Consider the following 27,354-nt stretch of genomic DNA (forward strand, 5'->3'; position numbering starts at 1 on the left):
CAATGGTTGAGATCATAAAGTGGGTTGAAAAAATTAAGCATAATGAAAAATTTAACACAGTTCTTTAAAAAAAATAATATATAATTTCTCAACAGAGACAATCTGCAAACAACTCTTATGGGACAACTATTTCCATGCATATACTTAAAGGTGAGTTTCCCTAAATAAAAAAAGGACTTCAAACCCTGTCTTGTTCTGCCCTTCCCTTCAATCGCTTCTTCTGAAATACGAATTTTAATTGTTTATCTCCACCACTATGACATGGAGAGTACAGATTTTGTCATGGGCTCTTCCAACACTCCTAATAACGCCCAAAGATAAAAAGAACTTAGTGTGTGTATTTAGCAAGCATTCTCAATGACACCTGAAATATGTCCACATATTATACAAACACAGAAGGAATAAAAATAATTTACATAAAATGTAATGTAATCCTCAAGTCTTAAAATAGTTAAATAGATTGAGCGAGTTTCCAAGCAGCAGAAGAGCAGTATTTTTCCCCTTTTCACCAAATGATCCGATTGCTCGAGGTCTTTCCGGACTTTCAGTGGTGCAAGCCTAAGAGGAGAAGAGGGACAAGGGAGGGCAGCCCGCAGGAGCACGGGGCTGCCACGTTACCTGTTGAGCTGTTCACCATATTAGGCGTCATGCTGTAGGGGGGCGCCTGGGTGTTCATGAGCCCAGAGCTGTTGTTCATGGGCTGGCTGTAGGGAGAGCTGGAAGCCATAAGTCCACTTTGATTCACGCCAGGAAAACTTCCTTGCCTATATGAAGAGAAAGCACATGCATACATACACTGACCGTGCATCTTAGCAGACGTTTATCCTGGAAGTCATTTCTAATAATGCATTGATGCAAGGGGTGGGGCTGTTAGTTTTCATGTTTGCTTAAAATAATTTATTTCCTGGAGAGAGAGGCTGAACTCTATTGCTAGGCAATTATTTCATTCACTATGTAAAAATTCCAAATAATATAAATTCCACAAATAAATTACATGTTTCTGATCATGTCAAGTGTTCCAGGTTATAATTTATATAGAGAAATATAGCAGGAAAGGGGGAACTTGAAATAAGAACAGGAATTACAAAAGCAAGCAAAATTAACTTCTAATGCTTAAAAAGATCTGACTCTCAATTAACATTACCTAGTATCCTCGAATCAAAAAATAGAAGTCCAGAAACGAAAAACAAAGGGGCAGTGTGAGAATGTTATTTAAAAAAATTTTTTTTCTTTGACCTAAATTTTCTGATATAATAAATATGGAAGAAAGCATTTCCCAAACTCCCTTCAACCCTGTATTTTAACATTCTGAAATTAGGTACTATTAAAAACACACCAATTTCCCTATACTAAAATTACACAGTAAACATTGGACTTCCACTTCTTTTTGTAGGATTTTCTGTGCCAGGAGGGAGCCTAAACTGACTGGCTGTGAGTGTCTTTAATAGGCCCTGTCACCCCTTCCCCAATGCCATGCAGAATCAGGAACTCATCTTTTTGGTGACTTAGTTTTGTGTCTCTGCCCTGTGAATGACAAACTTCTCTTGAAAGAGGAAAAGGGTATTCTTTGATCTGAAGGAGACAACTGTCACACAATGTCATTTTTCTAACGGCTGGTAATGAGACTGGGGAGAGATCTAAACAGCACAGTGGTTTAATTCTCCCAGGAAAATTAATGCAAAAAGAAAGATGATGGCAACGTGGCAAAATCTTTAAAAGACTCCACCATGGTAGTCAAGCTTTTTTAATGTAAATAGTATCCCTTTAAAAAACTTTTCAAAGTTTTTGCCATTAATGTTTACATTTAGGAGTAAAGCTAATGGGTGGGGGTTGGTAAAAATCCAGACACTTTACTTCTTTGTTCCAAATTAATTATGATTAATTATGATTATAACCCCCTCCGCCTCCATTAAACTGTCATTTGGTGGCTCTTAAAGTATTAAAGTAGCAAAAAAATTTTAAAGAGACTCTTTAAAACATTAACATAAGTCTCTAAAAATATATATACTATTCTTTCTGTGTAGCTATTTTCATTGGATTCAACTTTCTGGCTTACAGAAAAAGTTCAAACACGGTCTATTTGAAAATTCAAAGTATCTATCAAATGTTTGAGTGGTTTTATTTCTTTTAAACATTATACAAACCATTCAGGGAAATTCTGTACAAACTAACACTTGATGATGGCTTGGAAAGAACATTCTAGAAGGCTGAAAGAGTACCGGTGTGAGTGCGGCTCTGGAGAAAGGAGGGTTATTTAGCCTTGAATTCTAAGACTGCTGAATCAGTATTAGAATACCCACTGCAGCTCATTAAGAATGGATCTGAGATCATCCAATGGCTTCTGATTAACCTCCAGGTCGTCAAATACCTATAAATACATTGCCCAGCAGCTATAAAAACATATCCCTATATGATTAGGGTCTTCACATCAGCATGCAGATTGTTGGCATTAACTCAAATATGGGTTAGGGTCCCTGCTGAGGTGTTTTCATTCAAACAAAAGACAATTTAGCTCTGATGTAACTGTTCCAAAAGAAAACAACGGTGCCTGCAGATAAGTCACATGAAGAGCATCCGTAACTTATGAAGACGTTTCGTCTTCTGGAGACAACTTCCAAGTCAATGATTGCTTCCAAGTCTCAACCAACTCTGACCTGTCCTTCAAGATCCAGTTTCTAGGCTACCTTCTTTGTGAAGGCCGTCCTTATTCCCCCACTTGCAAGCTCTGCACTTTCTTTTGTATATTAAAACAATTTATGTGCATGTCTTGACTCTTCTAGGAGTGTATGTCTCCTGACAGGAGCAACTGAGCACATGACACTACTAAAAAATATTTGTTAAATGAATGAATTGAAAGAGAACACTTTTATCATTGTAAACAGGCATTATGAAAGATGGCGACCTTTTCAAGCTTCCACCAAATTCATTTTCACTTGCCGTGTAACTAACATGTGTATGAAACTAACAGTTCCTCAAGTATACTTGTTTATAACTAAGGTGGAAAAGAGAATCAGAATATAAAACCCACCAGGCAGATGTTAAATGAAGTAACCTCTAAGGTCTCATCAAACCCTAATCTATGATTTCTCCCCCAAGTCTGCACTGTCCATCATCAATCACCATAAGACGATGAAGACACACATTATAGAGATCTTTAAAAATACCCTTAAAATAACAAAAAATTAAAGATTTAAAGGTCTGTGTGTTGGATGTCAGTGGCTGGTCACAATGGTCCTCAATTAAATCATGTCTATTGTTTTAAAAGTCTGGTTAAAAAGCCAGGGGTCTTCACTCTGTCACTAGCCACACTTGCCACTGTCACTGAGATCTGGGAGCAAATCACTTTGGCTCTCTGGGCCTCAATTTTTCCATAGGAACATGGAGGGACTGATAATGGTAATAACATTAACAATTTACCAAGTACTTACAAATATGCCTAGCACGATTTCTAGGCACTTTACACACTGAATATTTTAAATTTCTGGAGGAAGGTTGGGAGAATTATGCTCACATACAAAGAAAGAAAATAAGGATCAGAGAGATTAAATAGCTTGCCTAAAGACACACAGCTAGTAAGTGGCGTAAATAGCATAAGAATTCCCCAAGCCTGCTCCAGTCCAGTATACTACACCTCTCTCTCCAAGGGCCCTCTAACACTGCTAAGACACGACGAGACAAAGTAGAATGGCCTACTTGTATCCCTTTCTATTTGTCTACTATACTCATCTTTAGTTGCAGAAAGTTGACAAATCAGAATGATGCCTTTCTCTGAGCTTTCTGGAGTGTGCACTTCAGCAAGGTGGACATAGGGAGAGTTAGAGGTGGTGGAAGTGAACATAACAGCGCCCTGGACACTTGCATCCAGGAAGGAATTTATCCTGTGTGCTGCAAGCCTCTTGGGTATTCGAGGAGGGAAGCAGCCGAGAGGGAAGTGTGCCTTCCCAGGAATGCAGGGCATGTGGCCATGAGTACCGTACCTGGACACCTGTCTAAATGTGGGAGAGAGCCAGGTTTTCATCATCACAGAAGAGATCCTATTCATTAGTGCTTTGGAAACCACTGCCAAGACTATTGGTAATTTTGAACAAGCGAGATGGGCTTAACACTAAAAAAGAGCTTTCAGTGCACTCTGCTGAATTTTGTAAATTGAGACAACTTGTTTTGTGGATGGAAACATAACATGGCCGCCTCTCTGACTTCTCACTGTGTTGCTAGTAGAAGAGGATTTCTGTGGCCCAGGACAAAAAGCTCACGGGGTTGGGCCGGCTACCATTACTGGGACCCCAGCAACCTCAGAAGAGGTGGAGCCCTTTCCAGAGGCAGCACTTGCCAACTGCTAAGTCCCTCTCTGCCCACAGCAACATTCGGGATGCTCCAGATGGAATCAGGAGAGCAAGGAAGTAAATCACCACACACTTTCTTTTTCCAAAAGGAAACAAGAGCAACAAAACAAAAAACAGGCACAAACTGGAACGAGGGGAACATTTTCAAGGTAAAACTTAACAAAACGTAAATGGTACCTGGAAGAGCCAAGCGTCCGACCGTGACCTCTGGATTTGTGAATTACTGGGCTATTGCTTCCAGTGGGGCTACAGGCTCAGGTCATTTTTGTTACAAATGACTGCTGTCCTGATGCCACAGATTCCCAACCTGCGATGGTGGTGGCAATGAACGCCCAATAACGTCTCGGGGGGAATTTAATAAACATTAAAAATAACATTTCATTGCTGTCATGCTGCTGAGGGGCCCCTGGACTGGCCTCGTGACGATGACTGTGTGAGGCGGAGCTCACGATTCACTGAGTGCTAAGCATCCATCCGGCCCTGCCCTGCCCTGTGCCAGCCCTACAGCCCCGCACTATTCCCCTACCTTTTCATGTCGCAGTATGACGTGGAGGGTTGTTATTTAAACTCTTGGACCTACAGAACAACCAGCAGAACTTCATTTAAATCGGTCTTCGGTTGGGACTAGATGTTAAGTGTTTAAGATCTGTCATTTTATGACAAAAACCAGGTTCTTATTATGAGAATATTTCAGAAGCAGAGCCTGCAAATTCATTTCCCTAAAGCTCTCCTCATTCCTGCTTCTCAGTCTACACACACATACACGTCATTTTTTATAGATTTTCTTTTTATTCACTTTGCAGCCTTCTCAAACATTACACATTCATCTGCCAACAAAGAGCTGGCTTTGGGGGAAAAAAACCAAAAGCAAATACCAATTTAAAAATGACCATTTCCAATGGTTCACTGGGAAGGCAGAAAGGGGAATATAGCTTCCCACTACAGTTTGAATTTAGCAGTTAAAAATATTAGTATGAAATCCTACAAAGAGCAACCACACATTTCTAAGTATCTTGTTTTTAAGTCAACTACAATAAAGTTTAAAATAAAATAAAATCTGCATATGATTTTGGTGCTCTAAAAGAATATTTAGGCCAGATCGTTTTAGCAACCACCACTATTTTTTTCTCAACAGTGACAGACGGGGAAGTGTGAAATATATATCCTGAAAACGAATGGATTTCTGATACAGCTCTTTGGAGAAAGGGAGGGACAGATAGAAGAAATACTTTGGAAACAGACACCACGAGAGTGAAGCCACTTTATATTAAAGTCCCAGTGGCAGAGACACACGGAGAGAAGCTCCACTCTGAAGAGTTCTAGCACATTCACTGATACATTCTTGAGTTACGTTCAAAATGAATATGAGGCAAAGCATGCTTTATTGGAAAATGTGTATGACAGCCAAATATACACATATCTTCCTCTATATGGACTGTCACTATAGATGTTTGAGTTGTGAAGCCAGAAAAGATGGCTTACTGACAAAATAAATTTGGCTAACACTAAAATTTGGGGCACTTTTTCACTTAAACCCAATAGTTACCAGAACCAAGAACTTGAAACTTTGAAAAGCCCAATTCCAACAGTTTATTCTTGGAGAGTTCCAACCGTACTGATAACATTACACAGGATGTCCTATTTTAAATGTTTTCTGAATGCAAACTATTTTCACAGGTGCGTCCAGCGTCACTGCTAAGACAGACTTTCAACCTCAATTACACAGCGACTCTTCCAAAGCAGTACCAAGAAGGACAAATTCCGTCGAGATTATTTTAAATCTAATACCTGAAGAGGGAAAAACACTACCGACGTCCCCCAAACAACACAACCAAAACAGAAAAGCAAGCCTGAGGCCATGTTTGGTGTGGCTAATCCATCGGTCTCTTCCAACAATGCATCAGCAATCCTGGTGGCAAAATAATGCTGTAATTTCAACAAGCCAGTTGTCCAGCTAGTAATCAATCCCATGAAGATAAAGTGGCCTTTATATCATTAAACCAAAGACAAACAGAAGTGCCAGTGATTTAAAAACAGTAGATTCCTGTAAAAATACACAGCCACATGCTATTTTTCAAAAAAATATTGCAGCCTTTTCACTCAGGGAGACATGCTGGAAATAACTAAAATGAATCAGAAATACCTTCTGTTTAGTTGATAGTCACAATCACTTGCTCCAGATGGGTGTTTTAAGACAGGCAGAGGGGAGGGGGGCAGGAGGAGCACAGCAGTGGGCCAAAACCAAAGCACACAGAAGTCCAATGACCAGAAGAGTGAGTGTCAACCTGCACCACGCCGCGTGGATGAAGGAGAGGGGCGTGCGCTGGGGCAGCTTATAGAAAGGGAGGTCAGAGTAAGCTCCCTGAGGGAGGGATGCCGGCCCCTCCTTCCCCTTCCCTCAGGTGAGATCTGAGGGATTGAATGGGAACCAGTCAGGTGAGGAAGAGAGGAGAGGGCATCCAGGAGCATCCAGGAGCAGGGGAGGGCTGGTGGAGAGAACGAGTAAGCAATGAGAGTGGAGAGGGATGGATCACTCCAGGCTTACGGTCTGTAAGGTTAGGTCTGAATCCTAAGAGAAATGGGAAGAGACTAGGGGTTTGCATGCAGGAGAAATGGCATAAAAAGACGTGTATGTCAAAGGCATCATTCTCTGACTGGGGAAGGGAGGACATCCTGGAGGCAGGAAGAATGATGGTAGGGCCAACAGGTGTGCAGCTATTACAACAGTCCAGGGAAGAGACGACTGCGAGCTGGGGAGCAATAAAGAGCTGAGCAGTACCTTGGAGGTAAACCTGACAGGACTTGGTGATGAATTAGATACTGTGGAGAAAGAAAAGGTGCACCAAGAAGTCTCGCAGGTGTCTGGCTTGCACAAGAGAATGGATAATGGGGCAGTCTCTGAGAGAGAAAGCACTAGAGAGACCATGAGTTTGGCCGTGGACATGCTGCGTCTGACATCCTCTGAGCTCCCAACAGGCAACGACAAGAGGAAGCTGGAGACTCAAGTAGGAAAAGCAGAGGGTGAGGCCTTTAATGCACCTTTCCTCTCTATGCAGGAATGCCCTTTACGATACTTCTTGAGTCTTTTTTCTAGGATCTTCCCTTGTTGTGAATGCAATCTCTTTTCAAGGCAGCCTGCTCCCTTAAAGAGAGCTGAAATGTGTATAACACCAGCAACAAAGCTGGAGCAACAATTATCAGTCATTTATTAGCTATAAATTACTAACTCCCCAAACCCTTTGGTAACTGATACATTTAAGTTTTATCTTTTCCTTTACAAATGGGCAAAGTGGGCCTGCCCTGATGGTCTAGCGGTTAAAGTTTGGTGTGGAACCACACCACCCATCTGTCGGTTGCCATGCTGTGGCAGTGGCTCACATAGAAGAACTAGAAGGATTTACAACTAGGACACACAACCATGCACTGGGGGGCTTTGGGGGAAAAACAGGCAAAGAGGAATGTTATTTTTCAACAGCTCTATGAAAAAGACCGTTTCCATAGAAGGGCAGAGGTAACTTGGTTAGCATATTCTTGAGAATGGTCTTTTGAGTGAATATGCACGTAGTGGATAACTCTTCAGAGTAGACCTTCTTCTCCCTGCCATGTCCTTGCCATGGGCCTGTATAATGTGGCATTGCCCACAGGGCCTTTCTGTGTCTAAAGCAGTTCTCTGGTCTCCTCCACCTTTCTCCAGAGAGCTGTATTCTCACCCATGCATCCTGGTGAAGCTGTTTCCACCAAGCACCGAGGAATAGGGCACATTCCATCTTGCACTTCCTAGAAGCCTATAACACAGACACATTTTCCCCTTTTTGTTAACTACTTCACGCAGACTTGTCAGAGGGTTCCAGCCTGTTATTAGTTCTGCTCCCGGCTCACTGCTCAAACAGCTCCTGTTGTGCAATTTCAAGATTCAGTTCTTCCTTTTCGCCTCAACGCAGGTAATGGGTTTTTAGTTGTTCCTAAAGCAGCTGACTGGGCCTCACCTTCTCCCTCAAAGCAACCAGAGAACAAGCAGAGCTCGAGGGTTCTGAAGCGAGAGACTTCCTTGTCAGGGTGTGAAGAAAACGCAAAAACAGTGTCTGGCTGCTTGAATTTTGGTAATTCATGACTAAGAATGTTCTCTTCATCTCCAAGTTGATCTTGGCTTGTTAACCCCATTGTTCTTTTATTATGAACTGTTTACTGGCAGTCATGCAAAAATGACCTAAAAGTCTCCCTTTCGAAGATGCTTCATTCAGAGATTTTGACGTCAGCACTTCTCTGTAATTCCCAGCACCCTCGCAGCCCTGAGTGCAGGGCGGGAAGAAAGCTGCAGGGAGCAGCAGGGAGTTCCAAAATCTGTCCTTTCTCTGCAGGAGAAGACCCCAGAACTCTGTGGGTTCTGGGACACGTAGCTCCCACTGGCCTCTGACAAGACACAAAGGGCACAGTTTCCTGGTCTGGTAAAAACGAGATCCATTATAACTTGCGAACGTAAAACCAGTTGCCATTGATGTCCCCACAGAAAGAAAGAAGTGCCCCTTTCTAACTGCATTACATTAAAGATCTTTACTTCAAAAAGTTTATCTTGAGATCACAATACCATTAAGAAAAGATCTAGGTTAATTGATAAGGAGGGCTACTCCTTTTTGGGGACAGAAATACCCACTATTTATACCAGGACATCCCCTTCCTGGATACAAGGTATACTGAAGAGTGAACTGATAAGGGAATAAATGTAAATATGGGTCTCCTGGGGGGGGGGGGCACCTCAGGCGCAGGAGACATCAGCTTGACAAACATTGAGTAGCAACAGCGACAAACTCATCTGGGTGATGTTTTAGGAGTGAGATAATTAAAAACGCATAGATCTCACATGCGTTCATAGACTTCTTGTACCTTAATGGACCAGTCTGTCGGCTGAAAAAAGAGAATTTGGGTCCCGAGATTTCCATCCCACATACTTGCCACAGAAATATATCAATATAGTTATTTATAATTAAAGAAAGCCCTCCTAAAATGCTTATAGATTTCTTGAGCTGAAGGTAGCCTGGGTCACAAATTACTTAATTTAAGCAAAACACTCTTCAAAATTAGGGTAAAAACTGTTGCAGGAAAGTCCTGAAGCTGAGGAAACTACAGTTCTTTCTGTCCTCACCAGTTGCTCTGGCCAGAGGAGTAGGAGAGGGCAGGATCCAGAAAGTTCTTACTTGGTAGGAATTTAATAATCAGAGGCAATCCAGTAGCAGTTAACTTTCAAAGCAAGGGGCAAAACCTTACGGGTTTTGTAGCTATGGGTTTTTGTTTGGTTGGGTTTTTCAATCTATGTAACGCAAGAGGACTTAAAAATGAAGGTCAGGATTAAGAGGAGCCTTAGGGAGTGGCTCCCACAGGCCTTAACACCAGCAGCTAAGAGTTTCTGTGAGCAGTCCGAGAATCCAGCCCTCACCTATTATCTTCACATGGTCACCCACAATACTTCCCAACCCCAGATTGGGAGAGACCAAGACACAGATCATATCCTCTTCAGGACTCATCAACTGTTCCTGCTGCCTTCAGCCCAAAACACTGGTGAGGTTATCAGATTTCAGGCTGACAACGACTCGACACTTCCTGGTATCAGCCTGGTAAAGCCTGGCGGGTTGGGGGCCAACGCTACTGCGTGAGACAGATGTGATTTCAACAATCCTATCTTTTGATAACTTTCAATAGCTGGGATTGGCTGGGCTGTGTTGCTGATTTTTTTCTGATGATGGGTGGACTACAATGCTGATTCTAGATACGATCATCTCAGTTTGTCTGGTGTGAGTGCATGGGTATGTGGGGCAGAGATGTTGGTAGGGTCAAAAGGTAAGATGTGAAGACAAGTGGCCTAGACAAGTTAAAAGGGCCCACACTCCACTGAGGGGAGACTCATCCAGTTAATAAGAGCCCCGACCCTATACACATATCGTGGTGAGTAATCTTAGATGGTAAGGACAGCATCCCGCCGTGAGGTTCAGACTGGGACATGGATAGAAGGGATTCTGAATTAAGAAGGCTGGGCTAGGTACGGTGGGGAACTTGAATATTTCAGAGTATGAGGAGGACACTGATGTCTGAGAGGATGCTAAAAGGCAGAAAGTGAGAGGGATTTCAGGGACAAACTTTGCCATGAGTCAAGAGATCACCAAAGCTTGGGTTACGGTATCAGGTCTGTACCAATATCCATTCCTCCTCATTCTACCCAGCATCTTCAGCCCTAGCCCAGTATTCTCCTCATTCAGTGTCCATCAGGGAGAAGGTATAAAAAACTGGATATCTAAGTGTCCACTTTCCTGCCTCTTCTCTCTGTGTTTTTCATTAGTATTCTTCAGTAGCAGGAATTCCAAATGCCAATCCCCAGATACGTGCTGGCTCTACACCAGAATCACCCAGGGGTTTTTTAAAAAAACAGGTTCATGAGCCTCGCCCCTCCCATGGTTGAGGTGAGGGTGTGTGTATGTTTAAAAATCTCTCTAGATAATAATCAGTTGTTTAGGGAACTTCACAGACTCTAGTATATTAAAGGGTTGCTGTACATTTCATACTTTGATTCCTTGGACCTCATGAAACAAAAAAAAAAGTCTCTCTTGGTCTTCTAAAAATTAGTGCTTTACTACTTTTTGATTTGAAGACTAATAAATGTACTTTATGGCTGCCATAATAGTCCTGTAACTCTGAAAGATTTGATTGAAATCATAATCTTAAAATACAATATAATAATATTCATTCAAAGTCTAAATTTTGAAGGGAAAAAGGAGCTAAAATCAAAGCACAGTGTTCAGACGATAATGCAAAGGCTTACCTTTAATTGTAGAAATAAAAACTCTGTTTAAGCATTTGAGATCTTTTCTCTGTCTTTCAATAACATGACTTTTCAAATCATAGCTATTATTTTAAAACCTAATTGTCGAAAGTCCAAGGGGCTAAATTCTTAGTTAATACAAATCACTCGCAGCCCTTCAGGCCCACAGACCCCACTAGGGCTGGGGCTTGACACATTTAGAAGTTTTTGCCCCCTCTCTTTGCCATTTTAATGCACTATCTCCATTAATGCATTTCCACTTCAGTGGCTCCTAGCCCGTTGGCAGAATTGCGTCACACTGGCTTCAGAGGAAAATGACAGAAAAAAGTGCCTTGCTGGCAAACAGCAACAGGGGAAATGAATTATAATGACACTTCACTAAAGAATAGTTGCTGGAAGGCGTGTATGTATGTGGGCTACACCTGAGACACGGGTATAAGCGCTGTGTATACCCAAGAGGACAGATCAATCCATTGGCGCTGTAAGCAGACCCAGCTGTTCCCAAGCAGAGGAAGACCGCTGTTCCCAAGCAGAGGAATACCACTGCTCCAACTCGCTCACCAAACACTCAGCCACTTCAACATCAATATGGTCAGCCTGCTACTGATCAATCTACTTTACGGCTAAGAGTCATGGAATTTATTTACCCTGTTAAAGAGCAGCTAAGATTCAAAAATAATGGTAATTAAAATTCCCAACCTCCTCTTTTTACTAAAAACGAGAATATTTTAAAAGTAGTTTCAGTTATTCTGGTTTTTGGTATGATGTAAGGACTAAAATGTGGGTCTCCAGACTTATGATTGTGATGTTCAGTATAAAGATTCCCTTCCAGGCAAGAGTAATAAGACTTTTCATATTGACTCATTGTTTTCAAAACTAAGAAGTCCGAGCGTTTTTCTCCTTCTGGTATTCAGGTAGTCCACTGGGGAGTCTTTGGGGACAGCAAGAGGACAGACATCGCTTGTATCATCATCATGTAGGTGTGTGCATTTATCCAGGCAGAAATGCCGACTTCTGTTTCTATTCTTGTACGACTCAGAACCCTTACTTTAACAGCCACACTCCAGTCCAAGAATGGGAAATGCTAAAGCATTACTGGTGGGCAATTGAAAGGTGAAAAGCACAGAAATTCAACCCCATCTGTGCGCTGTCCAGTCAACTGTTACTCCATCTCACAAGGCGTGTGGTTCCAGAAACAAACCACTCATGCTGCACACGGAGCCTGAGTGGGAGTGTCAAAGCCGTCCTTCCCTCCCAGGCGCACCAAAGGCCAAGCTGATGAAAAGAATCCAGACCTCAACGTAAGAAGTAGGATCTCCACTAAGACCCTGATGAATATTTGGTTTCTAGTAGTAGAATTGCCTTTAGACAGGAGGGAGAACTAAAATTAAATAAGAGTTTTTTTTAAAGGGAAAATCTATACGGATGGCACCAAGTAGGAGGAGGAACAGCAGAACGAGGAGGCACGGCCCCGGGTCTGCTTTGCCCCGCCTGTGCCTAAGTGATCCCGGGTAGGGAACATCGTCGGTCTTCGTTTCCTCCACCACAACATCAAGGGGTAGGGATGGACGACGTCTAAATCCTTCTAGCTCTAAAATCCTATTATTCTACAATGGAAACTCTGCATCCTCTTGGAACCTATTCTTACAAAACTATTATCTTAAAGATCTGGGCCAGAACTTTGACATAAACCATCTCAAGTCACCAAAGACTTGATTAAAGTTGACATATAGGAGGTGCTGGCGGTGGCAGACTTCAGGGAATCAAAGTCGACCCTGGCCTAAAGATCGAGGGCTTGTCAGGCCTCCTGTAAGTTCCCTGAGGTCACGCATCACCTCTGGAGCTCACTTCCAAGAAAAACGTCTGGGTAACTCTGAAATACCCAAACCCACAAATCACTTGTATTTGGCAGAGATGTCAATTGTTGGACACTACCAGAAGCACCTAGAATGAATCAATGAGTGCAAAACACACTAATGACAGGGAAATTTATTTTACCGATGTGTGTGTTTTAAGCATAAAGGATACTGATAATAGATTCAGTCATTCAAAAAATATTAGGGGCCAGCCCAGTGGTGTAGTGGTTAAGTTTGTGCACTCCACCTTGGCAGCCCAGGGTTTGTGGGTTCGGATCCTGGGCGTGGACCTATGCACCGCTTATCAAGCCATGCCGTGGCAGGCGTCCCACATATAAAGTAGAGGAAGATGGGCACGGATGTTAGCCAGGGCTAATCTTCCTCAGCAAAAAGAGGAGGATTGGCAACAGATGTTAGCTTACGGCTAATCTTCCTCACCAAAAAAGAAAAAACAAAGACTATGCTGTAGCCAAGATTCGTGGCAAGGCTTCTTTAGGAAGCAGCAGGCCAAAGTCTTTCCTAAACTTCTGGCCAACTTTGGCTCTCCTACACTCAGACAATGTCTCAGAATCCTTCCAACATGATCCTACAGACACATCAGAACTGGACGGAAGATGAAAGTCATTGCCATCCCTGATCTAGGCTTTTAGTAAGATCAACTAATATTTCTAACTCTCTGTTTCTCATTACTTCAAAAGAACCCTAGATGAACTAGAAATGCTTTAAAACTGAACACAGCAATGCATTTTATGAGTAAAAAGCACATCAGTGTGTATGGGGGTCCTGGATGGATATGATGTATAAATTGTTAATTTCAAATGATTGGATATTATTACTCAGCTATCCTAGTACCTGAACAATAAGATTTACCACATTCTATTTAAGTCTTCTGATACAAAAGGAGGGATTCCTTTACTCAGAAGGTGAAAAAGTAAAAATAATTCTGTATGTTCCTTAACTTATTTGACGCAGCTGGTGGGTTTTACCCCAGTGGTACCACTCTGAAAAAAGGAATTAGTAAAACGGCTTCAACCAGTTAAACCTGTGTGTTTTTTCTCTATACTATTTTATATTCAACTAGCTGAGAAAGCCTGAAGCATAATTGTCATAATTCTTCATTTTTACAGTGAGCCTTCTGTTTCTGTCTAATTGTGCACACACGTGCCTGCACACACACGCACAGACTCGCTCACTACCTTCGTCATTAATTTGTCTTTTTCAGATTCTTTCATAGGCTCTAGGCCCTTTGGGGTTCTGACTTGAGAAAGAAGTCATTATATCAAAACTCTGTGAATACCGTGTTGCTGAAAGGCTTGAGCCACTTCTCCGAAAGAGAAAGTGACCTTTAGTGAATTGGCTTTTCAATGGGGGAAGAAAACAAAAACACGAGTTTGCTGCACTGAGCTGCTAAGTAAAGCAAAAGCATGTTGAAAATCAAATTTCTGAACCCATAGCACTACAACATGTACTATACATGTTTTCTCACTGTCAAGCTTCTGCTTAAAAAAAAAAAAAGGCACAACAGGTTATGTGCACTGCAAAGTGCAAAGGAAGGAAGATTTAAAATAGAAACAAAACTTTCTTTTCTTTCCTTTTTGGAAAGAATACTATAGACCTGAAAGGCAAAATCCAGAGCTAATAGGGAGAGGGCTGCAAAGACGAGCCTTTGCCGAGTGTGCTTTATAAGATTACGTAGAATAACTCCACCATCTTTCTTATTTTTAATTAAGGAGGAGGTGTTATATGCTAAGGAAGCTATCTGGATGCTGCTGGCTGAAAGGCAGATTTGATCTTCCCGTGCTGCTTAGCTAACATTGATTTTCTGCCCCAGTGGGAGAGACTGTACGCTGATGCGTGCCACTTACATTCATTCTACACAGCTGCTTAATGTGGCTTGGCCAGGCACAGCCCAATGGCTTGTGGGTCTAAATAGGACTCCTGAGTTGGTAAAGGACAGATCCTATGGATTAGCAGCTGATGATAAATGCTTTTCTCCCCCCACAGTTATCTTCCGACCGACTCATGAAGTGACCTTGAAGTTACCACAAGAAAGGCAAAAAAAGGAAAAGATAATTTCCCCTAAATAAGTGTTTACCTAATTCTTTATTTGCTATTTCACTTTTAGGATTATGTTTCCAGCATTCTGTATGTGTTAGTCCACTGTTAGGACCATGTTTACAGGATTTAGAACTCTCAATTGCAAAATTATCGTTGGCTCTTGCTGTCTAAGTAAATGTATACTGAATATAAAACGACTGAAAAGCTCTCTGTGTCCTGCATTCATAACAAGTAAGGAAAGCACAGTTCTCTAAGTTTAGTCTTTAAACAAAGCGAGTTTACTGTTCCCTGTTTTATTTTAACCAAAAATATGGTAAGTTTCTACTGAAACTAACTACTGAACATGATTCAATCTATGTAGGATGATCTTATCGTTCCTATACACAAAAGGATACCAGTAATATTTTGGCTTGGTAAGTCACTCAATAACAATATACTTTAAGAGCCTTTTCTAACCTCAAAATGGTGACAGGCTGATATTATACAGTTTTGTCGTCGGAAAGAACAGAGATACTTTTTGTTGCTGTATGTAATTCCTGTGTTGAAATTAATCATATGGCAACACTGTGTTTAGAAAGAAAATTCTGTGTTGGATTATTTGGTTGTATTTTCCTAGTGACTTCAGTATTCTAAAACTCCTTGGGAGGAGGAAATAACAGAAATGTATGGCACAGATGTTTGCTCAGTGATGATATAATGAAACCTCTCATAAGTCCTATTAATAACCTAAGTCATGTCTCCTACAGGGAGTCCCTTGTTAAACAAGGTTACTACACTCTGAATTTGGGGGTGCGTGTGGGAGCAGGTCATTCTCGTGGCAGGAATGACAATAACACAGTCATAATAACGGTGCTACACAACACAAGTTCCTAGACAACACAACAACAACAATGGGGGAAATGGCCCCAGAGTAGGTGATTTCATTACTTTTACGTAGATAAAAGCTTGTATTTCCCACTCAGGCATGAAGGAGAGAAGCCGTGCCAGAAGCCATGCAAAGACAGGGTCCGAGGGACGCATGCAGGTCCCCAACAAACTACCACAGTTCCGTTACTAAGAGTGAGAAACGAAACAGAACGAAACAAACAGAAAACCCAAAACAAACAAAAATAAACAAAAAGACAACCCCCTCTGAGATGGAGTTCCTTCTAGGTCCTTCCCTTTCTCGTTTTGGGTGTTCCTTTTGCAGCCAGGTGGCACGTTCATTAACAGTTTAAAAAAAGGCCCAGGTCCCGCAGCAAGTCAGGGGATGTCAGCTACCTACCCGTACTGGTCAGGCTGGTGCAGCACGGGAGCCTGAGAGTTGCCATAGTTGGGGTGCTGGGAAGAAAACATGGGGCGTCCGCCAGCCCCAGACTGGCTGGGATAAGCAGGCGACCTAATGTATGGTGGCCTAAAGCAGAACAGAAGAACAACTTCTTTGGATTTGTTCTGTAGACAAGTATGAATCCCCCTGTCCATTATGTTATCCCCACACGCAGGTGTGGAGGGTTACAGAATGGGGCACAGACTCTGTACCATGCAGCTGCCTGGGAGGGACTGGATAACGTTCCTTAAAAAAAAAAACACAACAGAAAGGGTGGGGACAGGGCAAAGGAAAGAGAAAATAAGATTCTCAGATCTAATCTCAGTTCACAGCTGTGACTTCGGTAAAAGCCAACAAATGTCCAGGCCCCGTTTAAACTCCTGGAGAGCTAAAATGGGCAGGACGCGAAGGCGAGGCTTTGAAACAGTCTACTGATTTGAAAACGCATGGATGTGTATTTACCTATTAATTGATATAAAATGAGATATAAACTGATTCAGAAAGGAAGCATAGCAAGACTTTTTAATCAAACAATTATGCCTTAATCTCTACGGTTATCTTCTTCCCAGATCATTATCCAAGGCTTCGTGTCAAATGCAATCAAGTACTTTCTACTTAAAAAGAAAATAACTTGTGCTTTATGAGTTGCAGCAACAGACAACCCATTTAAACCAAAATTAGACCTTCAATTGGACAGCCAAACCAGTCTTCACAGACAGGTTTATTAAAACAGTCCCTAAAGCCCGTGTAGGTTTGGTTCAGAGGTATAGTGCTGGGGTTCAGAAGATTTTAAGTAACCGTAATGTGGATGGGAGAGAGAGATAATGGCTGGTTTTCATTTTGATTCCTCAAGGGAAATTTATTATTATTTGGAGCAAACGGTAAGACTGGAGGGGTCCCTAACATTTTCCAAATAGCAGCTTCAGAGGAAAAGTAACAAAGGGACACATTTAAATACACACACATACACATACACACACAGGTACACACACACATAGTAGCTTTTATTTCCCTTTGACAAAAATCAGAATCTTCTCTTTTCTTCTGAAGATACCATATCTTTCAATGTGCTTTGTTTTAAAATATATTTTAACATGTTAAACGTAATTTAAAATATATTTACATGTGCCTCTTTAAAACATATTCACTTTTGCCTTAAATTTTTAAATAAGTATATTATTTTTATACAGCTCAAGTATTTACTTCAAGAATCAATTTTAAAAATCAGGATTAAAAACAAGTCAGTAATTGAAGCCCACGCTTTGCTCTATCAACTTAAACTTTCCGAAATATTATCTTTGCTTTACTAACCGCATTTTTGTTTGGACAGATAGACAGGTGTGCCCAGAAAAATAAAATATAACATGAGAATATGAAGAGTATAAATCTCACACATGTACATTTAGACAAACACACACAACACACATATGTGCATATACAAAGTTTCTATTTTATAAGGATTTTTGTGGTGGGGTAAAAACGAGGGAGGTTCTTTTTCAATGTTTTAGACTTTAGTTTTCAGGCGTTAGAATTTCCTGCCTAAACCTCGCTGTTTTAAATGGAACCACACAGACACTCCCAATGCCACAGGCTCTGGGATGCTGGCTGCCATGACGGGTCACAGCCGTTTCAAATCACCTCCCGCAACCGACCTGCCTACCACTCCGATTCCTTCCTCCACGTCTCATAGAACATAGTCTGTCATTTCCTTCTCTGACCGTTACAGTACAGAACGTATTTAACACAAAAGGAACGGCCAAGCGAAATGCCACGCTACTCTCGCCACCCCCGTGTGACCCGGGAGAATGATGCAGCTCTGTGCCCAGCACGTGCTCACACATCCACACCCAGACCGCCCGCCCCGACGGCATACCTGCTTTGCGCTGAGTTTGCAGCGGCCTGCATCACTGCGGCAGCTGCCTCCTGAGCCTTACGGTTCACGGTTGGCATTGGTGGCCCCATTCCTGGCCCCCCCTGCTGAGACATGCCAGGAGAACTGGGGGTCATGCTGCTCATATTTCCAGGAAATGGTCTGTTCTGCATCCCTGCTGATGGCATTCGTCCCAGGGGCATAGCACCACATGGCTGGCTTGGCCCTTGTCCATGCATCTGGTTGTTGGCATTGATGCCCATGCCGGGCCCTGGGCCGCTGTAGCTTGCACTGGGCACCCCACTATACGTTGGGGGTCTGGAGTAGTTACCTAAACAAAAAGCAAACACAAATTAAAGCCTTTTACTTAATCTCTGGACTTGTGAAAGCATTCACTGGAAATACTTTTTGTCCAACAATGGGATCAACACAGAATATCAGTCATTATCCTTATTAACCCTTCCCCTGTTGGCGCTGGTGAGGCTGGCACTCTCAAAATATGCTGTCTCTGCACATTGCAAAGGCAAAGAGCCACACAGGACCACTGCAGTGGGGAGGGGAATCCAGGCTGGCCATTACAACATTAACTCCATGAACAGGGATAGAACAGCGACGCTGGCATGGAGTGTTGCTTCAATGTATCCAACCCTCCCATTCTTACATTTTAACCAAAACAATTATTTCTACCCCCAGTCCTTCGGTGAGTGCCACTCTGAGACTGCACTACTACATCACTACCACATTTGACAGTTACGATAAAGGGTTCAGAAAGTCAACGTGTAAGACACAATGCACACGTGGTCAAAATCATCCTTCAAAATCCCACAGGAGGTGTCACGTGGAACTCGACATTAGTCTAGCAGAGTGAGTTTTACTCCGGTGGTGGGAACACTGGTTTTTTTTCGCTTGAGCACCAGATACAGTGGCTGGCTTGTGTTTGGGGCCACGTCTTAGGAAACATAGTTTCAAGCACCAGCATGACACTCCACACGGGAGATGGTGGCACTAGGGGAGCAGGAAGGGCCTGAGATGGAGGTGAGGAGCCCCAATTGCACCACCCCCTGCTCACACTGGGGCACACGCTCTCAGAGTAGGATGGCAGCTGTAACGGCCCGAACTATTTCAATAGTTTCGTTTTCGCTCCTTCCACACCTTGTATTTTGACTGAGTGTACATAAATTAAATTTGAGTAAACTGAAGGCATATACAACGCCACTCCAAAACAATAACTGCAGATAATAATTGCTGAGCCATACGATGAACGAGACACTGGGTTAAGTGCTCTGTGTCAACGAGTTCATTCATTTCTCCAATAACCACATGAAATACAGATACACCCACGACTCCATTCACAAATGAAGAAAATCAACACTGGCAGGTTAGGATCGAAACTCAAGCAAACTGATATGGAACCCACATAATTAACCAAGAAAATCTGCTGTCTTCTAAGAAATGACTATTGAAATAAATGCATGCAAAAAGACAAGTGGTTATAGAATTTGGATTGACATTTCTTCCTCAGTCCTTACTACTCTCTGGAAAAATCTCCTTTTTCATATAACATCACCATTCTAGGCATAGGGGGTATAAAGTTAAATATAATCTAATTCTTGCACTCAAGTTCACAATCTGTGTGTGGTGTGTGTGTTTATGAGGTGGAGGAGCAGGGGTAAGACAAGAAAAAAATACAAAAACAAAAAGATAATACAGGGCCGGCCCCGTGGCGTGGTGGTTAAGTGCGCGCGCTCCACTGCTGGCGGCCCGGGTTCGGATCCCGGGCGCGCACCGATGCACCACTTCTCCAGCCATGCTGAGGCCGCGTCCCACATGCAGCAACTAAAAGGATGTGCAACTATGACATACAACTATCTACTGGGGCTTTGGGGAAGGAAAAAAGGAGGAGGATTGGCAATAGATGTTAGCTCAGAGCCGGTCTTCCTCAGCCAAAAGAGGAGGATTAGCACAGATGTTAGCTCAGGGCTGATCTCCCTCACCCGAAAAAAAAAAGATAATGCACCTTGAAAAGTACGAGAATTAAAAGTCAGCCTCCGTGGGGTGGGGGATGCAGGGGTCACCTGTGGTAGGGGGAGGTCAGCGAAGACTTCTTTGGATAGAGGCGCTGTTGGGCTGCAACCTCAGTGACCGTGCAGGGCAGGCTCTGGGATCTGGGGGAGCAGGAGCTGAGTGTAAGCTGGGCATTTACTGCCTACACGATCTCAGGTAAGTTGTTCTCATCTCTGTTTCATTCTTTTCTCTGTAAGACAGATAATCCTGTCTAATACTGTCTACTTGAAGAGCTGCTGTTGGTGTTAAAGATAGACTATATGTAAAGTATCTCAAACATGGGCGTACAGACAGTAGGGGTTTCACTGTTGGATGTGAATAAGGCAGAAGGGGGGAGACGGAGAGCACGGGTAGAAGAGGCCATGGACGATGGCACAGGCGGCAAGAGACTGACAAACTCAAGATAAAGTCACTGACGGTCTTCGTGGGGCCACGAGGCAGGCACGGGGGCAGAGGCCAGAGTCAGCAGGGCTGGCGTACCAGGCTTCCAAGCTTGGGGTTTATGCTGAAGGTAAGGAGGAGCTTCTCTCAGTTTCCAGCAGAGACTGCATTTGATTAGTGACAACAATAAAACCAAATACTTGAAACTTACTATGTGCTATAAGCCCAGTTCCAAGTTCTCTGCACTAACTTATTCAATCCCTCCATCAAGCCCAAGAGGTCCCTATTATTACAATGCTCATTTCAGAGGTGAGGCAGAGGATGTTGGGTAGCTTCTCCCCAGGTCACGTGGCTAATGAGCAGAGAAGCCAGGTCTGCACCCGGGCGGTCTGAGTGTGGTTCAGAGTCCGCACACGCAGCCATACTGCGTGGCCTCTCAAATGCTTAAGAAAAACCCACTGACGTAACAATGTCGTCATAACCGCAAAACCAGGTTTTCTCAAGTCCACACATCTAAAGCTGCATTACCCCCAAATATGCAAGAAATCCAGACTTTTCAACTGTGACTGGGTGCTTGCTCTCTGCTAGGTGCATCCCGTGAGCTCTCCTATTTGGTTGCCCATGAAGCGTATTATTCATTGCAGATGGTGTGAAGGTCACTGTTCACACAGACCACGGGCTGGCAAACTTTCTGTAAAGGGCCAGATAATAAATATTCTAGGCTTTGTGGGCCAGATTGGTCTCTGTCACAACTAAACTGCCACTGTGGTGCCAAGGCGGCCAGAGGTGGTACACACACAAATGGGAGTACTATGTTCCAATAAAACTTTATTTACAAACACAGGTGACGGGCCAAAGTGGGCCATAATCTGCTGACCCTGCTACAGACCAATCTTGGGACAAGCTAATAAAGTGCTCCACCCTCACACAGAGGGACTCGTTAAAGCCAGCAGCTTCTTTGACCCTGAATATCCCCCAGAAGGCTCAAGAAAGGCTGAAGAATAACAAAGTGAGGCAATGGCAACCTAAGGAACTGGAAAACAAAAGGGAACAGAAGGAAGGATTTGACACGAGTTACCTCAGGTGCCACCAAGTTGCATGAGCCAGTCTTTTATGGCCAGCTCCTCAAATTAAACTGCCTTTTCATGAAGATACTCTGCCTTTGCAGAACTAATCAAACTTATATAGTTTTCAAGTCAAGGTAAAACATTCACTGTTTATCACAGTTATTCACAGAATTTCAAAAGTTCTTTATAAAAAGTTCTTAAGTTGCTTCTGCATCTCCCATCCCACGGGACCACACAGAAGGTCCCCAGTCTGTTTCCCCACCACACCATCTTGGCGGAAAGGGCACGTTCTGCTTACTCTGGTTGGGAGGGACACAGAGCCATGGGCAGGCTGCCGAGTCCTGCCTCTTCCCACGTTTCTCAGAGCAGCAGTCGTCAGCACTCTTGCGTGAGCAGAATTAAGACTTCTCTCCCGCTCCACCTCACTGACCTCACATGCTCTCACTCTCACTTCCAGATTCTCTGATAACATCAGTGAAATATAGCGCTCCTTTTTGGCTCTTGCTTTTATTAAAAATAAATAAACTCATTCACAATTTGAATGCAAATAAAATTAATTCACATATTCATGCTATTACTCCGTAGCTCGTTTCCACCCTCCCCCAACACTTGATAAGTGGCTCATTTGGTAGGAAACTATTCAGTGAAAACATATGTACCTTTGCTTTCGAAGGAAATGAAATAACACTTTAATCTTGTTTTAGAAAACAGCATTTAGACACGGTTATTGCAGACTATGCCCACAACGCAGCTTTATCGGAGAAGAAGGTTCCTGATTTTGGTGAACTTGGCTTCTAGCTGGAACAGAGAAATGCTGTCATTCTGGGTTCCTGCACCTTGGGTTTAACTGGCAGCCAGGGTCTCTATCTTAATGAACGCAAAGGAAAGACACGACTGAGATGGTCAGTTAGCCCGTAGCCTACTTCCATCTTTCTCATTCATGTTATGTACTAAAAAGAGTAGAGCTGCGTTTCAATAGCTTTGCTCAATTCAGCAGCTGGTCTTCGTCTTACAGCCGGAAGCATTCTGTAGCTGGGGGGAGTATGCACTGGAGCACAACCACCATGCACACTCATGCACGCATGCATGCACTTGTACTTAGAAAGGCCCATTGAGTACTGGCCTCCCAATCTCTTTTTCCTCAATCAGTTGGGTTGATTCCATGAATTGGCACTCAAAAGCACATGTCAAGGGAATATGTTCTAATTATAGAGGTCTCTATTTGGTAGAAGAAATGCAAAGTCCCTTTTTCTTCTCCTTGAAACTTTAAAGACTTTCCTCATTAAGCTCACATGCCTGGATAAAAATGGTCTCTAAAGGCTTTAAGTGGCTTGAGAGGCAGCAACGGATAAAGCACAGGCTCTAGAATCCGGGTTTGAATACTGGTTCTGACACTTCCCAGAGGCTCCGCCTTGGCAAGTTATTTAATCTCTCTGAACATCAGTTTTGCCATTTGTAATGATAATAATGGGGAAGAGGTAGAAAGTGACCAGTACAGCGACAAACACAGTCACCTAAAACATGACAGCTGCTATCACCATCGTCATCAAAAACAATCACAAAATTATCAGTAACCATTGATATGATCGTTCTCCATAACCTTTTAAAAACGTGTGGAAGGAGTGAAAAATGATTCATGCCCCCCGCCCCCTTTGCCTACGCGATAACATATCTTTCTCCCCAAAATAAATAAAAATCAAACATGTAAGCCAAGCAAAATATGAGAGGAAGAGCCAGGAATGAGGAGTGCAATCTTATTTCCATGTTTCTCTAATAGATTAGTAATTTGTTGGCACCAGCTTTGACAGAAAACAGATGGATCCAGCATTAAGCACAATGAAGGCAGCAGATGCTGGGCCAGCCCACCTCAGCTGGACGGGTCTTGCAGCCAAGTCCAAGAGCCCACAGTTTTCTAGTGGGTTCATCTTGGCACACCAGCTTTGGAAAATTGGTCACCAAATGAATTCAGATTTCAACCCACCAGGAGTTATATTCAAGCACCAGATAGAGGAAGCAGGAGCTGGACTCTATGCTAGTCACCATTATTATTTTAGGACGATCACAAATCTGTTCCTGATTCTAGAATATTTAAATTTGCTAGTTACATCAACATTCAAAGCTTACTGCTTTTCTTAAACTATTAAGTGTTTCCACTCACACATGAAATTTTGCTTCTTAGTTTTAGTCGTTCAACAATTACTTATGAGCAACTACTACATGCAAGGTTCTGTATTATTCCCCTATGCTGTGGAGGGTAAAATGGTGCACAAACCATAGAACAGACACTTTATCCTGGGTGAGAAAAAAAATAAATGGATAATTAGCTATATATTATGATACATATATTTGTGAATTAGGGCTAAATATGCATTTATCTTGTTGTTTAACAAATGATGTTCACCACTCTTTTTTTTTTTTGAGGAAGATCAGCCCTGAGCTAACATCCATGCCAATCCTCCTCTTTTTGCTGAGGAAGACCAGCCCTGAGCTAACATCTATTGCCAATCCTCCTCCCTTTCTGCCCCCACCAAAGCCCCAGTAGATAGTTGTATGTCATAGTTGCACATCCCTCTAGTTGCTGTATGTGGGACGCGGCCTCAGCATGGCCGGAGAAGCGGTGCATCCGTGCGCGCCCGGGATCTGAACCCGGGCTGCCAGTAGCGGAGTGCGCACACTTAACTGTTAAGCCATGGGGCCGGCCCCAGATGTTCACCACTTTTAACAGCCATCTACTAGATAATATTATTTTAAGTCGTGTTTATTAAGAAAGAGTTGACATACAATAACAACCATATACAGACTTGTAACCACCAGCACAGTTAATATGGGATATTTCTACCGTGACAACGAGTTGCCGTTTTATTATCAATCTCATCCCCACCCCTGGCAACCACTGACTTGATTTCTTCCTACAGTTTTGCCGCCTTCATCGTGTCACGTCGTCACACAGTATGTAGCCTTTTGTGTCTGGCTCCTTTCACTTAGCATCATGCTTTTGAAATTCATCCACATTGTTGCACATATCAGTAGTTTGTTCCATTTTGTTGCTGAGTAATATTCCATTCTGTGGACATCTGGGTTGTTTACAGTTTGTGGCAATTATGAATAAAGCGGCTAACATTTGCACACAGGTCTTTGTGTGGACATATGCCTCATTTCTCTTGGTAAAACCCTAGGAATGAAAGTGCTGGGTTGTATGGTAAGGGCATGTTTAACTTTATAAGAAACTCCACCAAAAAATGTATGAGAGTTCTAATTGCTCTATGTCCTTGATATTGTCAATTAAAAAAAAATACTAGCTATTCCAGTAGGTGTGTAGTGGATGTTATTGTGGCTTTACTTTTCATTTCCCTAATGACGAATGATTTGAGCATTTTTCATGTGCTTATTTGCTAGTTACCATATTTAAGTAAGATCCTTTCTATGTTAAAAAAAAAAAAAGTTATATTTCAGAAACCTTCTTCCAAGTCTACCTTTCTACTCAGGCCGATCATACAACGCTGCTTTTTTAGGCATTGCTTTAGGAGGGAAATTGATTGAGTCGTTAAGAAGACCACAAATGCAGGTTCAAAACAAAAGTGGACGTATCCCAAGTTGCATTAAAGCTACTATTTGTGGGAATAGAGATAATTTGTTTTTTGACCTGATATATAAGGCACCGTATTTTTCCTAGGTCAACATGCATTTTAAAAAGTCTTAAAATGTAAAAGTAATAACAATATTACACAAAGCTTGTAAAAGAAGAGGAAAGACCTATTACCTAACAGTATGACTTCAGCATTTCACTTTTGGTAGTTTGTTTTCCACATGTTATAAAAACTAACTCCTTTAAAAATTAAATTATACCATAACCCAAGCTCACTGCAGAAAACATAGAAACAGAGGGAGAAATAGACAAAAACGGTCCTCAGCATCACCTCCCAAAGATAATTCTTAAGCAGCGAGTAGTCAACCCAATACCCATCAAGCATGGAGGCAGGGTCAAGAAGGTACACCAGTGTCTCTGGAAGACTCTCTGTCTTCATTCGTTTAAGAAATAGTTCTTAACGGCCTCTTAGATGCCAGCTCTGTGCTAAGGGCTGGGGATTCGGCAGTGAACAAGGGCAGAGAGCTTCTGGCGGCAGGACTTAGGCAAAGAAATAGATCCCGATGCTGTCACGTGGTGCTAAAGACTATGAAGAAAAACAAAGCAGGGAGAACGTATACAGAGTGGCGAGGGAGGGCGTCCCTGAGAAGGTGACCGAGGAGAGCCGCTCTAGGGAAGGGAGCTGTGTGCGTGGCGGCTGCCTCTCGGTGGTGGAAGGGGATCTTGAGAGAAATAACCACCAGCGAGGCTGACACCACAAACAGGCCCAGCGGACACCGGGGCACAGCCAAATGCCAGGATCTGACTTCAGGGTAGTGAGTGAACAGAGCACAGGCCCTCAAGGAGCAGGCGTATAACCGTCTGCTGTGTGTGGGACCTTCAGAAAGCTACTTGTCACTCCAAAGTTTAGTTTCTTCATCTGTAAAAAGGGTATCATACCAGATTACCTATCTCATATGGTTGCTGTGGGGAAAAAAAGATAATTAACAGTAACTGTTGCTGGACATTGAAATGAACAGACAGGATTTGTCAAGGAATAGACAGAAACTGTTCCAACATTAATAAGATAACTTTTTAATCAATGAAATTATCTTTTTCATAAATGTCTATGAAATTATCAATTATATAATTGCATCATATGCCTAATTTTACTTTCATGATGCACAGATATTCAAATTTATTTCTCAAGTAAAGTATAAGAAAAAGTAAGGACTGACCAAAAAAATGTAAAAAGGTATTAACTCAATAGCCAAATTTAGTACTAAACGGTAAAGTCTCTACAGTAAGAAAGGAAGGAGTCTCCAAGTCACCGATGCCACACGCTGCATGAGCACCTGTGTGCTCCCTGGGCTCAGAGTTGCTGGGCTCCGCGCACGCCCACACAGACTGCATGGGAACGGTGCCCCCTGGAGGAGGAGCTCTGATCTGCTTCACCAGATGGCAGAGGGACCAACAGCAGTTGGAGGAACCCTTCTGAAGGGACGCTTGGTACCTACCACTCTAAGTTGTGATTTAACAGGTCATTTCTTTCCAAACAAACATTTGAAAAAATGGCAGAGCTATGAGCCCAGGAAAAGGCACCTTGCTAAGATGTAAAGTAAAGTTGCGCGTCCACATCCTGCGCTTCTGCACTGCTGTCCACGACTGTCATGTCAAGACCTGCAGTCAAGTCCACCGGATGACAAAGTCGCAATGATGCGCTTAGTCATCGGTGAGGGGAGTGCATGTCGGCATTCTCGAGTGGGGTTGATTTTTATTAGCAAGGTAAAATAATTAGCTTCATACTAGTCAAAATAAAAGTTGCTTTATGTATTTCCTTTTTTTAATTTTAAGTTGATTTGTGCTTTAAATTTTCCTTACTTCTTTCCCACTTCCCAGGTTTTGATAAAATCATGATACTTATCAGTCTGTTAAGAAAAATTGACGCTTAAATCTTGTAACTCGAAGGCTAAATTTGAGCATCAAAAGAAGACTGCACTATCTTTTGCTATAAAATGATCTACTTCAATTTCTGT

At 42.6% G+C, this 27,354-nt stretch overlaps 1 protein-coding gene across 9 annotated transcripts in view; it reads right to left on the bottom strand.

Moving 5' to 3' along the window:
- ARID1B (AT-rich interaction domain 1B) overlaps positions 1 to 27,354 on the bottom strand; it is a 417,978-nt gene that overhangs the window by 41,644 nt on the left and 348,980 nt on the right. For 6 of the 9 annotated variants that reach the window (XM_058534092.1, XM_058534091.1, XM_058534095.1 and 3 more), the window contains 3 exons: positions 18,245 to 18,572; positions 16,330 to 16,458; positions 619 to 764 (listed from right to left, as the gene is read on the bottom strand). In XM_058534092.1, coding sequence (XP_058390075.1) covers positions 619 to 764; positions 16,330 to 16,458; positions 18,245 to 18,572 — 603 coding nt within the window. The remainder of the gene's footprint in view (positions 1 to 618; positions 765 to 16,329; positions 16,459 to 18,244; positions 18,573 to 27,354) is intronic. The other 3 variants (XM_058534096.1, XM_058534093.1, XM_058534097.1) reach the window with 1 other exon arrangement.

This window comes from Diceros bicornis, chromosome 39 (assembly GCF_020826845.1).
Source record: "Diceros bicornis minor isolate mBicDic1 chromosome 39, mDicBic1.mat.cur, whole genome shotgun sequence".
NCBI classification, from domain to species: Eukaryota; Metazoa; Chordata; class Mammalia; order Perissodactyla; family Rhinocerotidae; genus Diceros; species Diceros bicornis.